Source organism: Anarhichas minor, unplaced genomic scaffold, assembly GCF_050575085.1.
Source record: "Anarhichas minor isolate MPS153535 unplaced genomic scaffold, ASM5057508v1 ptg000003l, whole genome shotgun sequence".
In the NCBI taxonomy this organism is placed as follows: Eukaryota; Metazoa; Chordata; class Actinopteri; order Perciformes; family Anarhichadidae; genus Anarhichas; species Anarhichas minor.
Genome location: NW_027466449.1, coordinates 10522109 through 10536471, shown reverse-complemented (window position 1 = coordinate 10536471; position 14363 = coordinate 10522109). Strand labels below are relative to the sequence as shown.

General features: G+C 35.1%; 1 protein-coding gene across 9 annotated transcripts; it reads left to right on the top strand.

The window, feature by feature from the left end:
* The first annotated feature begins 317 nt into the window (after nucleotides 1–317).
* Nucleotides 318–13811, top strand: LOC142955876 (CMRF35-like molecule 5). 9 transcript variants are annotated; one of them, XM_076097143.1, is made up of 7 exons: nucleotides 9134–9308; nucleotides 11113–11463; nucleotides 11845–12015; nucleotides 12158–12256; nucleotides 12432–12469; nucleotides 12551–12657; nucleotides 13685–13811. In XM_076097143.1, exons 1-6 carry the CDS (start codon nucleotides 9269–9271, stop codon nucleotides 12626–12628), a joined length of 777 nt encoding a protein of 258 aa, XP_075953258.1. In that variant the 5' UTR covers nucleotides 9134–9268; the 3' UTR covers nucleotides 12629–12657; nucleotides 13685–13811. The 9 variants fall into 9 exon arrangements, with proteins under 9 accessions (XP_075953230.1, XP_075953239.1, XP_075953284.1 ...); XM_076097161.1 differs by having other exon boundaries at nucleotides 9142–9308; nucleotides 12164–12256; XM_076097115.1 differs by lacking the exons at nucleotides 9134–9308; nucleotides 11113–11463; nucleotides 11845–12015; ... (1 more) ...; nucleotides 12432–12469; nucleotides 13685–13811 and adding exons at nucleotides 318–1383; nucleotides 3174–3524; nucleotides 3900–4070; nucleotides 4202–4306; nucleotides 4478–4515 and having other exon boundaries at nucleotides 12551–13653.
* The last annotated feature ends 552 nt before the right edge of the window (nucleotides 13812–14363 follow it).

Sequence of the window (14363 nt, the reverse complement as noted above, 5' to 3'; positions counted from 1 at the left end):
CTCCTAAAACCAACAGTTCAACTGTAAAATATCTGATACATTCAGACTGTCCCACACTACAGCTGATTTAAATATTTTTGCACCAAACACATTGAGTACCTTCTGCATTAAACTGTGTGAGGAGAGTTTGAGTAAATTTGGGATATTGAGCATTATTAATATTGAAACCACCTGATATTAACACAGACCTGTTCTCCTGCAGGCCAACCGAGTGTCTGAGGAGATCAGAGAGGAAGACGAAGAGAGCAGATCTCCTCCTTTAGAAATGTCTGCAGTTTAAACTTTCTACTGAAGACAGTTCTCAGAAGCAAGTAAGATTAAATGTGGAAGGAATTTAGCTTTGGGTTCAGGTCACAGTATCTTTACAATTCATCTGCTAAAATCAAGTCTAACAACTTCATTGTACAGCAGAGGAAATATTTTTGCAGTGGCAGAATACAGAACAAATTGTGGACATGTCCTCAAAAATATGGTCTTAAACAAACTTCACATCTTATGTCTGAGAGTAAGGTGGTGCCGTCTTAAGAAACAGGAACGAGGCCAGTTTGGGAAATATAACAAAACCACAAGAGAGAAGTACAGATATGTAAACTCAAGTAAACTCAAAAAGAGTGCTTCATCAAACATGTTGTTTGATAAATTACATCATCCCTGCAGCACTCTAGCAGCCAGTCGCAGTCAGTGGTTGATACTGATATTCTGATTACTGTATATCTGCTGATATTTATTTTAAACATTAACACATAATATAAACAAACAGTTTTTAATTCAATCCTATCAATGTATTTCTAAAAGATTGTGGCCAATATATTAATAAATATATGCTGTATATTGATAAACTTGTAAGTGCTCTCTTAAGGAAAAAGACTTTTGTTTCTATCTAACTACAAACATTCCTGGATTGCATTTAAGAAAATACAAGAATTAAAAAGTTTGTTTATTTCTAATGCTCAGAAACGCTCGATAGTGATACATATTTTAGCTTGGAGCTTGGTTTTGCTTTGCTAGTATACAGAACACAAAACCCTGCTGATATCTAAAACAAAGAAAAACATTGCATATAACGTTGGTTATTATTTTATAATAACTGGTATGTATATGATAGAAAAATAGCATCTTTGAGAAATGTAAGGCTCTGTAGATTATGTGAATATAGAGACAGAAAAATCTTAATAAGTGTAAAAAATATAATACAGTGGAAAAAATGCACAAGGAAGGGAGTAGAGTAAAGTAGAGAATGTGATGTGTTTGGAGGAGGGGCTCTATCATTTAGTAAAGTGAGCACTTCCTGGTTTGTCAGTGAAGACTGAAGAGAGGCCGCCTTAACCATCAGAACCTCAAACATGGACGTTCGTCAGACTTTGATCTGCTTCTTCTTTTTCAGTGAGTACGCTGACTTTCTGTTTCTATCATTCTCTTATGTTACGATGTTATTTCTTTCAGTCGGTCAGTTAAGCTTTGCAGTAGATGGGAAACAGTTTCTCATGAGTGAAGTGTGTTTCATCACATCTCATATCTGTTCAACACATATTGTTGCTTTCTGTAGTTAAACAGGATGATCAGTTGGTATGAGTCACTCAGTGATGGAAGAAGTACTAAGATCTTGAAATACTATAAATAACACTGTAGAAATATTCCGTGACAAATAAAAGCCGTACACTCAAATTTTTACTGAAATAAAAGTACTATAAGTATTCAGAGGTAAAAGTACTCATTATGCAGAATGGCCTATTTCATGCTAATGTAGCTCATAATTCTGAATTTTAATTATTGATGCATTAATGTGTTCATCACTTTAATGTTGCAGCTGGTAGAGGTGCAGCTGATTTTGACTACTTGATGTACTGCTGCTTAGCTGATACAGTTTCATTATAATCTATAATAAAACATTATAATTGACATATTGATTATATTTTGTATTTTTACTTAGGATACTTCGGTAAATGTACTTGGTTACTTTCCACTAGTCACCAGCTAGTCACTTTGACATGACATCATTAAAAGTACTGGTGACTTTAACAAAATAGACTTTAAATAAATAATTAAATTAAATGGTCAAACTCTTAAGTAACTCTGACTACAGCTGCAGATAGTTCAGTAGAAAACTAATCTTGGAAAACAAGCTGCATCCATTGGATGAGTTGGGATCAATTAAATCGATCGACATAAAGTCTTTGTTTTCATTAATAATGTTCATTCAATAATGTTTGTGCATCCAACAAATACTGTAAAATAAACGTGTGTTCAGAAAGAAGACAAAGCTCATTTTTGACTTTTATCATCTGGATCAGTTTGACTGTTTGTGTTGATTCGCACCAAACAGTCAACGTACCAACTGTACAGACGTTAGCTACAAGCTAGCTAGCAACAGACGCACTGTGTGTGTGTGTGTGAGTGTGTGTGTGTGTGTGTGAGTGTGTGTGTGTGTGTGTGTGTGTGTGTGTGTGTGTGTTCAGCTCAGCCTCTTAATGAACTCAGCAGAGACTCCATCTCTCTCAGCAAAACAATGAAATATAATTAACAGTAATTACAGCAAACTGTCTAACAAATTCTCATAAACAACAAAAATAATCAATATTAATAAATATTACATCTCCGAGAAGGAGTAATAAGTATACACTTTTATGGTCTGAGCTCTTCTCCACAACTCAAACAATTAACTCAATATTTATCATATAAACCTTTGTGACTGGTAGCCTGTTCTTTTCATTAATTCTTTAAATTCTAACCTGAGTAATGAAGTGATATCTTTCATTGACTGGTCCATGTTTAGACATAAACAATACTATTTTTCAGAATTTTTTTTCTCATCAGTTTTATACTGGACTTTTTTCTTGTATATTTGTGTTTTTTCTCTCGTAAACTTTAACTCACTTTAATCTCAGAAAATATTTTTTTCCTCCTAAATGAATGACTTTGTTCTCTGAGTTTTTTCTCTGAATATTACCCCAAACTCTGTAATAATAATGTTTTTTTTCTGTCTACAGTGACCTTAATACGCCGTCGTAAGAATGTTAGACAATTCTGATGCTTAAAATCTTGGTTGAAAGTATCAAAATAAAAATGTTGTATTACATTATTACCCCTCAGTCACAGACATGTTGAACTGGGTAGTTTATCTCAGTAGAGGAAGTGAAGTCCAGATAATAACTATTGATTGATCATCCTTTCAGCAGCACTGCGGGGCAGAAACACTGGTCTCATCAATGCAGAGATCATCAGTACAGGAACTGAAGGAGGAAACATCACAGTTGCATGCATCTTCACTTTCTCTGCAAGAAAGAAGATCTTCTGTAAGCAACCATGTGAAGAAGGAGACATTCTCATTGAAACAGAGGATGTCACAGCTCAGAGGGGCAGATACAGCATTACATATACAGAAGGAGCGTATCCAGTACGGTCTACAGTTCTGTATGTGAGCATCACAAAGCTGACTAAGTCTGATGCAGGAAAGTACAGATGTGGTTTGCACAGATCTTTACCACTCCCATCATACCAGGATATTGAGATCAGAGTTGAAGAAGGTGAGTTTCTACTGAGAGAATTAACTGTTCACTGACAGCTGCTGATGTTTCAAACACCTCGATGTGTTTAGTCTAACGATTATATTTAGAGCTGCATATTTTCATCATTGTAAAAACTGATAAATGCTCCTTTAATTAAAACCAGAAGTTCAACTCTAACATATCTGATGAATGCAGACTGTCCCACACTACAGCTGATTTGAATAGTGTTGCACCAAACACATTGATTACCTTCTGCATTTCTCTGTATGATTATTGATACATTCGTAGATAATTAGTGTTATTGAAGTGAAATATTACCACAGATTTCTTTGTATCTGTATAATTAGTATCTGATTGTGTAGTTGTGTGTTCATTGTTTTTTGTGTTTCTCAGCTCCAATCTCTTCAAAACCAAACGTGACTCTTAAACCTCTTTCAGCATCAGTCCCATCAGCCTCCACACAGACTACAACACAGTTGAGCTCCAGTACAGGAAGCTACACACCTTCATCAGCCTCCCCTGAAGGTACCCAGCAGTCTCAAAAGGAACAGACACCAGCTGCAGGTTGGAACATTTTATTATGAATTTAATGATTGAAATGTTAATTGATGTTATTATTAGCTTGACAGTTATGCAGACTTCCAGATATATTGCATAATAAAGTGTAAAACAAACTTATTCATCTGCTCAAACAACCACAGGTGTGCTGCTGTATGTGCGTCTGACTCTGGTCATCATGATCATCGTACTCTCAACGGCTGTGCTGATAATCTGCAGGAAGAGGGCCAGTGAACCCAAAGGTGAGGCTACAGGAAACACACACACACACACACACACACACACACACACACACACACACACACACATGGAACTGAACGTCTAAAACTTTTCACAGAAAAAAACACACACTTTGCCTGTCATGCCAGATGTGTAAGCAGTGGACCTAATCTTCTGAACCACATCTTTTTCAGAACCTTCTGTAGAAGCTGTGTACGCTAATATCACAGAGGTGAGTTTGAGTAAATTTGGGATATTGAGCATTATTAATATTGAAACCACCTGATATTAACACAGACCTGTTCTCCTGCAGGCCAACCGAGTGTCTGAGGAGATCAGAGAGGAAGACGAAGAGAGCAGAACTCCTCCTTTAGAAATGTCTGCAGTTTAAACTTTCTACTGAAGACAGTTTTCAGAAGCAAGTAAGAATAAATGTGGAAGGAATTTAGCTTTGGGTTCAGGTCACAGTATCTTTACACTTCATCTGCTAAAATAACGTGTAACAACTTCATTGTACAGCAGAGGAAATCTGTGACAGAACAGATTGTGGACATGTCCTCAAAAATATGGTCTTAAACAAACTTCACATCTTATGTTTGAGAGTAAGGTGGTGCCTTCTTAAGAAACAGGAACCAGGCCAGTTTGGGAAATATAACAAAGCCACAAGAGAGAAGTACAGATATGTAAACTCAAAAAGAGTGCTGCATCAAACATGTTGTTTGATAAATTACATCATCCCTGCAGCACTCTAGCAGCCAGTCGCAGTCAGTGGTTGATACTGCTGGCAATATTTTAGATTATAAAAATTCAGATTACTGTATATCTGCTGATATTTTTTTTAAACATTAACACATAATATAAACAAACAGTTTTTAGTACAATACTATCAATTTTGTAGTTACTGGACATTCTTGGATTGCATTTAACAAAATAAAAGACTCAAAAAGTTTGTTTATTTCTAATGTAAAATGCTCAATACATATCTTAGCTTAGAGCTTGGTTTTGCTTTATTAGTGTACACAACACAAAACCCTTCTGGTGTCAAAAACAAAGAGAAAAATTACATTGTTTTTGGTTATTATTTTATAATAACTAGTATGCACATGATAGAAAAATAGCATCTTTCAGGACTTTGAGGCTCTGTAGATTAGGTGAATATGGAGACAAAAAATCTACAATTAAAGTACAAAATATAATACAACTTTTGAAAAGAAATCATTAAATAAGTCATAGTGTAACATGTTGAAAAAACTCATAAAAAGTCATTTTATAGCATGTTGAAAAAAGTCATTAAATAAGTCATAGTATAGTATATCGAAAATTGTCATTAATCAAAGTCATAGTCTAGCATATTGAAAAAAATCGTTAAATAAATCAAAGTGTATTATGTTGAAAAAGGTCATGAACAAAGTCAAGGCCAACAAATGTCATCAAAAAGTAATTTTATAGTATTTCAATCAGGAGACTTCATTAGAATTTAACAATAATTTATTATACATGCATAAAATTTGTACTGTACAAAGTCTTTGGCGATTGGACTCGACTGAGGGTTATGGGATGCTGAGGTCAGATGAGGCCTAATCCCCTCTGGAGTCCAGACACTGGTGGTGGTGGTGAAGCGAGTTGCTGCAATCCACTGCAGCATGTCTGTGATGCTGACTGGAGGTGACTGTGGTGGAGGGTCGCATCTGCCTTGAGCTGAATTGACAACTGAAGCAGCAGAGAGGAGAACACCTTTGAAAGTTTGACAGCAATGATGTGATTGGCTGAAGGAAACTGTGCAGAATCTGGTTGGTTACTTTAAAGTGAACGCCCCAAATCAGCTGATAGAGGGAGAGAGAGAGACTGAGAGATTATGAATGAAAAGGTGTGTAAAGAGAGTCTTCCTGACTGAACTTGTGCTTAACCTTCATGTTGAAAATAGTCATTAAATAAGTCACAGTGTAACATGTAGAAAAAAGAAATTCACAGTATAGTATGTGAAAAAAGAAACAAATCTTTGTATAGTATAATTTTTTTTTTTTTTAAAGTCATAGTATAGTATGTCGAAAAAAGTAAAATAAAAGTCAAGTCAAATCAAGTCATTCATAGTATAGTTTGTCAAAAAAGTCAGAAAAAAAAGTAAGAAACAGTCATGTATAGTATGAAGAAAGTTAAGAAGTTATAGTAGTGTGCTGAAAAAAGTAAAAAGAAAAGTCAAAGTATCATATATCAATAAAAGTCATAATATAGTATGTCGATAACGTTGTTTACTCTGTTCTTCGGGTAGAAGCGTGCTTTGACTGCAACCACGCCGAAGACGCTTCAGCTCATCTGTACTTTTACTTTACATCCGTAGCTTCAACACCGTGCACTTGTAAGGTAAAAGTTATTAGGAGCCAAATGGTGTTTTGATTATCATTTGGGGTTAACGCGGTCTCATCTACGACTTTACTGTCAACAGGTTTCATCAAGTACGACTACCAGCGGATGTCTAACTGTAAAGACACAGTTTCTGTTTGAAGTGAAAGAAAATAACTGGTAAAAATAATGAATTGGAACAGAACAAGCAATTTACATTTTTTTTTAATGAAAATAAACTTGACATAACATTGGCAGTTTAAACAGTACATGGTCTTTATCTTTTATTAAATATTTTTATAAATATTTTCATCCACTAATATCTTTCAGTTTTGTGTTGCAAACACACAAAATATATGAATTGCTCTTACCACAAGTTAATGTCCCTAACCTGTTGCTTTCATCTGCATCAGTACATGTGGCAACAACAGCTGAACCAAAAACATAAATATTTCCACAGAATAACTTCATGTGACGCCACGAAGGCAATGCTGCCAAACTGCTGCGTGCCTTGTCCATATCGTATGTCCAAAACATACAAAAAACTAATTCATTGCACTTAAAATGTAAGAACAATAATCATAAATGGAAGACAAACACTTGGTAAATATTTCCCTTTACAGCCTTATAGTGCTCAAAGAAGAATACAAATAATTACTTGATACAAAACAATAACATAAACACGTGAGGTTAAAATAAAAGGTGAAAATAAATGCTGTGGCACATTAAAGGTAAACACTGAGGAGGAGGAGGAGGAGGATGAAGGTCAGCTGACAGACTGATGGCTGCATAGAATCAATATCACAAATCTCAGAAGACAACTTTGGACAATTGTGTGCCATCATTCAAGCTTATATTTAACATATAGTTATTTAGTAATAGTGCTTCTTTAAATCTTATTTCACCAACTTTAACAGAAGAATCCCAGCTGTTTGTTGCCAAAATGTGCTTTTTTTCCTTGATGGATTTTTACAAAGATAACAGTTTAAATACATGACTCTACTGTTACAGTGCAAACTATGAAGCATGGAGTCGTCTTCACTGCTTAGAACAGCAGGATACAAAACTGCAACAGGAACATGTCTTCATGTTCCTCCAAGTTTTAGCTCCTTAACTTCAACTTATGTACAATTTATATTTCTGCTGACCAATGACAAATAAAAACATTTGGATCAAATTGTTTGTCTCATCTTTCAGGCAGCCACTGGTTTCATTTACCAGCAGAGTACAACAATCAAATTGCTCTAGTGGGGGGGGGGGGGGGGGTACTTTAGGGCTGCAACTTATTATTTATTTTATCTGTAGATAATTTTCTCGTTAAGTCGATTAAATTGTTTAATAAATAAAATGTCATGCAATAGTGGAAAATGACTCTTAACTTCCCTGTATTCAAATTGCTTGTTGTCTTCGACAAACTGTCTAAAGGAAACGAATCCTCACGTTTGAGAAGCTAAAACCAGCAAATATTCAAATACTTTAGCTTTAAAATTGAACAAAAACGATTATTGATGATTAAAATAGTTACACTGATTTTTTAACTTTAATCTGCATTTAAAAAAAATATTACATTTATATTAATTATAATAATTATAATGCAGTTTTAGTTCAAACTCATGCGAAAATATTTTCTCGCATTAGCTCACAACAATTGACTAGAAAAAAAAGATTTCACTGTGATGTTACACAACTTGATTTTCAAGAGTGTGCTGCATGATGCACCAGAGTGAATGGCAAACAGTGCCTTCATGGAAGGAAAGACAAATATATTATGAATACTACAACATGGTTTTGCAGCATTCAAATGTTGATTTAAAATTTGAATGTCAACGTAATGAATGCAGCCTCGAACTATTCAGTACAGCCTTTATTGGCTAATTCAAGCGTCAGCGTCAGTAACTGAACAAAAAGTGTCAGTATTATACATGTTTGCTACATTACGTCATCCCTGCAGCACTCTAGCAGCCAGTCACAGTGGTTGATACTGATGGTAATGTTTTAGATTGTAAAAATTCTGATTACCGTATATCTACTGATGTTCTATTTTTTTTAACATTAACACATAATATAAACAAACTGTTTTTAATTCAATCCTATCAATTCTGTGTGTATTTCTAAATAATTGTGACCAATATATTACTGAGTGAGACATTTGTCAGTGCTCTTTTGTGGACAAAATAAAAAATATTCTATGTTACTACAAATGTTTTTGGACGTTCCTGGATTGCATTTAACAAAATACAAGAAAATACAAGAAAGTTTGTTAATTTCTAATGCTCAGAAACGCTCGATAGTAACACATATTTTAACTTGGAGTTTGGTTTTGCTTTGCTAGTATACGGAACACAAAACCCTGCTGATATCTAAAACAAAGAAAACAATTACATATAACGTTGGTTATTATTTTATAATAACTGGTATGTATATGATAGAAAAATAATATCTTTCAGAACTTTAAGGCTCTGTAGATTATGTGAATATAGAGACAAAAAATCTACAATTAAAGTACAAATTATAATACAGCGGAAAAAATGCATAAGGAAGGGAGTAGAGTAAAGTAGAGAATGTGATGTGTTTGGAGGAGGGGCTCTATCATTTAGTGAAGTGAAGACTGAAGAGAGGCCGCGTTAACCATCAGAACCTCAAACATGGACGTTCGTCAGACTTTGATCTGCTTCTTCTTTTTCAGTGAGTACGCTGACTTTCTGTTTCTTTCATTCTCTTATTTTACGATGTTATTTCTTTCAGTCGGTCAGTTAAGCTTTGCAGTAGATGGGAAACAGTTTCTCATGAGTGAAGTGTGTTTCATCACATCTCATATCTGTTCAACACATATTGTTGCTTTCTGTAGTTAAACAGGATGATCAGTTTGTATGAGTCACTCAGTGATGGGGAACTAAGATCTTGAAATACTATAAATAACACTGTAGAAATATTCTGTTACAAATAGGACCCATGCACTCACATTTGTACTTAAGTAAAAGTACTACAAGTATCAAAATGTTAAAGTATCAGAGGTAAAAAATACTCTAATATGCTAATGTAGCTCATAATTCTGCATTGTAATTATTGATGCATTAATGTGTTCATCACTTTAATGTGTCAGCTGGTAGAGGTGGAGCTGATTTTGATTACTATGTACTGCTGCTTAGCTGATTTCCTCCTGGAGATCAATACAGCTTCATTATAATCTATAATAAAACATTATAATTGACATATTGATTATATTCTGTATTTGTTATCTAAGTCTGCAGAGTAACTGACGGTATGAAATTATTGTTGTGGCGTAGAAGCATAAAGTAGCAGAAAATAGAAATGAAGTACCTCAAAACTGCACTTACAGTACTTTGGTAAATGTACTTGGTTACTTTCCACTAGTCACCAGCTCCCTCACTTTGACATGACATCATTAAAAGTACTGGTGACTTTAACAAAATAGACTTTAAATAAATAATTCAATTAAATGGTCAAACTCTTAAGTAACTCTGACTACAGCTGCAGATAGTTCAGTAGAAAACTAATCTTGGAAAACAAGCTGCATCCATTGGATGAGTTGGGATCAATTAAATTGGTCGGCATGAGGTCTTTGCTTTCATTAATAATGTTTGTGCATCTAACAAATACTGTAAAGTAAACGTGTGTTCAGAAAGAAGACAAAGCTCATTTATTACTTTTATCATCTGTATCAGTTTGACTGTTTGTGTTGATTCGCACCAAACAGTCAACGTACCAACTGTACAGACGTTAGCTACAAGCTAGCTAGCAACAGACGCACTGTGTGTGTGTGTGTGTGTGTGTGTGTGTGTGTGTTCAGCTCAACCTCTTAATGAACTCAGCAGAGACTCCATCTCACTCATCAAAATAATGAAATTAAATTAACAGTAATTACAGCAAACTGTCTAACAAATTCTCATAGACAACAAAAATAATCAACATTAATAAATATTAAATCTCTGAGAATACACTTTTATGGTCTTAGCTCTTCTCCACAACTCAAACAATTAACTCAATATTTATCATATAAACCTTTGTGACTGGTAGCCTGTATTCTTTTCTTTTATTCTTTCAATTCTAACCTGAGTAATGTAGTGATATCTTTCATTGACTGGTCCACGTTTAGAAATAAATTATACTATTTTTCAGCAAAAAAATGTTGTACGTTTTTTTAATCTCGAAGACTATTAAAGTTTTTTTCTTGTATATTTGTGTTTATTTTTCTTGTAAATCTGCCACTTTAATCCAGAAAATAGTTTTTTTCTCCTAAATGTATGACTTTGTTCTCTGAGTTTTTTATATTATTATTATTACCCCAAACTCTAATAATAATATTTTTCCTGCTTAGAATGCTAAATAAAATCTTGGTTGAAAGAATCCAAATAAAACCTTTGTTGTATTAAATTATTACCCCTCAGTCACAGAGTTGAACTGGGTAGTTTATCTCAGTAGAGGAAGTGAAGTCCAGATAATAACTATTGATTGATCATCCTTTCAGCAGCACTGCGGGGCAGAAACACTGGTCTCATCAATGCAGAGATCATCAGTACAGGAACTGAAGGAGGAAACATCACAGTTGGATGCAAATTCAATTTCTCTGCAAGAAAGAAGATCTTTTGTAAGGAACCATGTGAAGAAGGAGACATTCTCATTGAAACAGAGGATGTCACAGCTCAGAGTGGCAGATACAGCATTACATATACAGAAGGAGCGTATCCAGTACGGTCTACAGTTCTGTATGTGAGCATCACAAAGCTGACTAAGTCTGATGCAGGAAAGTACAGATGTGGTTTGCACAGATATTTAACACCATCATCATACCAGGATATTGAGATCAGAGTTGAAGAAGGTGAGTTTCTACTGAGAGAATTAACTGTTCACTGACAGCTGCTGATGTTTCAAACACCTCGATGTGTTTAGTCTAACGATTATATTTAGAGCTGCATATTTTCATCATTGTAAAAACTGATAAATGCTCCTTTAAAACCAGAAGTTCAGCTGTAAAATATCTGATGAATGCAGACTGTCCCACACTACAGCTGATTTGAATAGTGTTGCACCAAACACATTGATTATATTCTGCATTTCTCTGTATGATTAGAAATACATTGATACATTCACAGATAATTAGTGTTATTGAAGTGAAATGTTACCACAGATTTCTTTGTATCTGTATAATTAGTATCTGATTGTGTAGTTGTGTGTTCATTGTTTTCTTTTTGTTTCTGAGCTCCAATCTCTTCAAAACCAAATGTGACTCTTAAACCTCTTTCAGCATCAGTCCCATCAGCCTCCACACAGACTACAACACAGTTGAGCTCCAGTACAGGAAGCTACACACCTTCATCAGCCTCCCCTGAAGGTACCCAGCAGTCTCAAAGGGAACAGACACCAGCTGCAGGTTGGAACATTTTTTTGCTATAAAGTATTAATTTAATGATTTGAATATTTAGTTGATGTTATTATTAGCTTGACAGTTATGCAGACTTCCAGATATATTGCATAATAAAGTGTAAAACAAACTTATTCATCTGCTCAAACAACCACAGGTGTGCTGCTGTATGTGCGTCTGACTCTGGTCATCATGATCATCGTACTCTCAACGGCTGTGCTGATAATCTGCAGGAAGAGTGAACCCAAAAGTGAGGCTACAGGAAACGCACACACACACACACACACACACACACACACACACACACACACACACACACAAATGGAACTGAACGTCTAAAACTTTTCACAGAAAAAAACACACACTGCCTGTCATGCCAGATGTGTAAGCAGTGGACCTAATCTTCTGAACCACATATTTTTCAGAACCTTCTGTAGAAGCTGTGTACGCTAATATCACAGAGGTGAGTTTGAGTAAATTTGGGATATTGAGCATTATTAATATTGAAACCACCTGATATTAACACAGACCTGTTCTCCTGCAGGCCAACCGGGTGTCTGAGGAGATCAGAGAGGAAGACGAAGAGAGCAGAACTCCTCCTTTAGAAATGTCTGCAGTTTAAACTTTCTACTGAAGACAGTTCTCAAGCCAGTAAGAATAAATGTGGAAGGAATTTAGCTTTGGGTTCAGGACACAGTATCTTTACACTTCATCTGCTAAAATCAAGTCTAACAACTTCATTGTACAGCAGAGGAAATATTTTTGCAGTGGCAGAATACAGAACAAAATGGTGGAGATGTTCTCAAAAATGTGGTTTTAAACAAACTTCACATCTTATGTTTTAGAGTAAGGTGGTGCCGTCTTAAGAAACAGGAACGAGGCCAGTTTGTGAAAAATAACAAAGCCACAAGAGAGAAGTACAGATATGTAGTTCAACACTAAGAAATAGATCATTAACAGTTCACATGAAGCAGCATACAAACTGAAATGATGCTCATGTGACAAACAGGCGAGTAAACTAAAAAGAGTGCTTCAGGAATGAGCCCAAACACCCAGAATTGGGTTTGTAACTAAAGGTTACCTCATCTCAAAGTCAATGTTTTTTTTTTTATTAATTCAGTTCGTGACATAAAATAAGTCAGTTAATATCCCACTCTTGAATTTTGAAACTTTTACATGTCTTAAAAAAGGTGGCTGCTAACAAGTGGCTAAATGAAACTACTGAAGTGGTGGGGACTTGAAGTCATTCGACCGCGGTGTAGTTTGTTAGCGTTTTACTTATGGTGACTGTATTTACCCTTTAAAGATCATGAAAGTGGTGTTCGTTTGCGAAGACGATCTTACTGAACAAAAAGTGTCAGTATTATACATGTTTGTTTGATAAATTACATCCTCCCTGCAGCACTCTAGCAGCCAGTCGCAGTCAGTGGTTGATACTGCTGGCAATATTTTAGATTATAAAAAGTCTGATTACTGTATATCTGCTGATATTTTTTTTAAACATTAACACATAATTTAAACAAACAGTTTTTATTACAATACTATCAATTCTATGTGTAATTCTAAATAATTGTGACCAATATATTACTGAGTGAGAAATTTTACAGGTAAAAAAATGTAATAAACTTGTCAGTGCTCTCTGGTGAAAAAAATACATTTGTTTCTATGTTACTGTTAGGCTGGCCACACAGCGGCTGGACCTTTGGAAGCAGGATGACTGACACAGAGACAAACCAACCAGGTGCTTATTTCACCAACAATGATAATAAATATATGACACAGCTCATTACATGGTGGACCACTGGTAGCACATGATCCTGGCAGCGACAGACTAGATTTAATATGGCAGCCTTATATAGCCTGCCACTGACGAGGACCTCAACCCCACTACAATATAGGTAAGTATGCCCCTTACCTGACAACACAGTTACCTAAACTATAACAACTACATTAAAATGGATTCTTAACATCCTAATGTCAATTATCTGTATGATCTCTATTGTGGTTACACATCACAATAGAGATCATAAAGCCCGAACAGATAATTCAGCTTTAACACCACCCCTCTACTAATTAATAAATGGTACCTCCCGGAACTATAAAATGGTGCTCATGTACCCTGGGGACTCTTTTAGGCTGATTTAAATGATTTGAATATACAGGTTATTTGACAGAACTATGAAACAACAGGTTATACTCAATCCTTTAGGTAAAGATAACCAAACTAATATGTTTGTATCTACAGGCCCGACCTTCAATAACTACCTGAGTACATAACATCCACCAGAAACACAACACAATAAGACATTCAACCCTTAGTGTGTGTCTCTTATTTACTTGAAACAGTCCACAAATGC